The following is a 2,134-nucleotide window of genomic DNA, read 5'->3' as shown; positions in this document are numbered from 1 at the left end:
CTGTTCGTTTTAAGTTTCATTTATACTTCAACAGGAAAATATTTTTTTTTTCGTTTTAAGCTTGATTTTCATATTCAATCTAAGAATTACTCGCCTTAAGATCTATTTATTCATTTATATTATAACTTGTTGTATATTTTTGCTATGATTGTTTATTTAATTTCTGTTCGTTTTGGGTTTCATTTATTCTTTAATAGTAATTTTTGCTCCTTTTGAGTGTGAATTTTAAAAGGTATTTGTATCTGCTGAGCTTAAGTTTAAAATGGTCTTTACTTTTCTTTGGAAAAATTATTTTTCAGAAAGTTTTTTTTTTTAATAAATTTATCAAAAACACCGCCATAGCTAGGACTTACTCTTACTCTAAAGCGAAATTATCCAAATTTTCTAAAGTAAGAGTTGTAAAGTGTGAAAGCAACATTTCAAAATAGCTAATTTAAATTCCCTATTAAAAGTATTCACATGAGAAGACCTAGCTGTTCAGTTTTAATCATTAGCATAGATTCATGAAAACTAATTGGAGCTTTAATTAGTAATTTGCGACAATAGTGTTTTAAGGCGCAATAATGGTCTGTTGATGAATGCTTTAGGTGTGATGTAATACTATGGTTAATAGGCTACATTACCTGCACATAAAATGACGTAATTTTCATTTAAAATAATTTCGGATGACATCATAGATGTTTAGAAAACATGACGTTATCTTCCCTATATAAGGAAACAAAAGAAAACGGTACATTTTAACATTTTAATTTTGAAGTGGTAAAATCTATTTAAAATACAGAAAATGAGTATGCTTGGCTTGTGTTGGCACGATACAAACTTTATACCGCTTTTAAATGTGAACACTGTTATGGACTACTTTATGGAGCTGTCCAATCCATTCTACGACAAGACCTGTAACAACCAGATTGTGAAAATGCAACGGCTAAGTTTTGATCAGTTGGTAAATATGGTTGGGATAGAGTACATGCTATTGCACGCTCAGGACCCTATCTTGTACGTCATCAGAAAGCAGCACAGACATTCGCCAACCCAAACCACGCCGCTAGCAGATTATTATATAATTACCGGTACTGTTTTTCAAGCACCAGATCTCGGATCAGTCATCAATTCCAGAATTCTTGCCGCGGTCAATCATTTAGAATCGTCATTCAGCGAAGCCCAATCATATTCAAGATATCATCCCTCCAAGGGATATTTTTGGGATTTCAAAAACAAAGCCGTGGAAAAACATAAAATAAAGAACAAGTCAAAAAGCGAAGAAGAATCGAGAAGTACCAGACAAGTGCAGGATAGAGTTGATTTCCTTTTAGCTGATTGGTCAGCGAAGTTTCAAACTAAAGTCTTGGCTCCTCCTTCATCTGATGTTAAGTAGCAAGAGAAAAGTGAAACTAAAAGTGATATGAAAGCAAAGGTCAAAGAAGAGAAATTGGGAACAAATGAAAACTCTAATGAACTGAACAAACCACCAGAAAAGAAGCAAAGGGCTAACTAGCTTAGATAATTTTGCTCCTCTTATTTTAGTTTATCAATAGGTTTTTTCATATTTTATTTGGCTATACTTTTTATTTTCTCATAGACTTTATTTATCTGATCTCTGAAAATTTTTGGGTATGTGGGGGAGGGGGTCTGCGTGAAACCCAGAAACAAGAAAATAAAAAGGAAATTATACGAAAAATCAGGATCGTAGCAAATAGTGTTTTATCTTCCTCTATATTTTTGTGAGGATTCGTACTCAGGTTTGGACATAGCAGACGTAGGTTTTTTGCTAGGTAAATGGGAAGGGGGATGAGTTTAATGCAGAACCTTTAGCAGGGAGAGCAACGGGTTAGCTGCCCCAGACGCCGTGGTTGGGTGGGCCGCGGTGGGTTGCCAAATTTGATCAAGTTTTCACTTTTATTTGGACATTTTTGCTTATATTTGAGTCGGGAGGTGAATGATGTAATTAATGTTTCCCGTGGACACGACCAACCGTAGGGACGGCTCTGGTTGAATGAAGGGCAAATGAAAGTGAATAAATACTGGGAAAACCGTAAAAGAATCTTGGGATTTCAGAGGCAGGTGGTGCATGGAGTCTTTATCTGTAAATCTGTAACTAAAATAACTTTGCCTTTTTTTAGCCAGTTCATCGTTT

At 34.7% G+C, this 2,134-nt stretch overlaps 1 protein-coding gene across 1 annotated transcript; it reads left to right on the top strand.

Moving 5' to 3' along the window:
• The first annotated feature begins 784 nt into the window (after positions 1-784).
• On the top strand, positions 785-1,495 carry LOC148953292 (mediator of RNA polymerase II transcription subunit 6-like). The gene is given in 1 exon segment (XM_089087608.1): positions 785-1,495. A coding segment is annotated over 1 exon segment (711 nt).
• Positions 1,496-2,134: the final 639 nt, after the last annotated feature.

This window comes from Artemia sp. Qi Xiang Cuo, chromosome 4 (genome assembly GCF_049724085.1).
Source record: "Artemia sp. Qi Xiang Cuo chromosome 4, ASM4972408v1, whole genome shotgun sequence".
Taxonomy (NCBI): domain Eukaryota; kingdom Metazoa; phylum Arthropoda; class Branchiopoda; order Anostraca; family Artemiidae; genus Artemia; species Artemia sp. Qi Xiang Cuo.
Note: the sequence above shows the minus strand (reverse complement) of the source record. Positions and strands in the feature narration are given on the sequence as shown.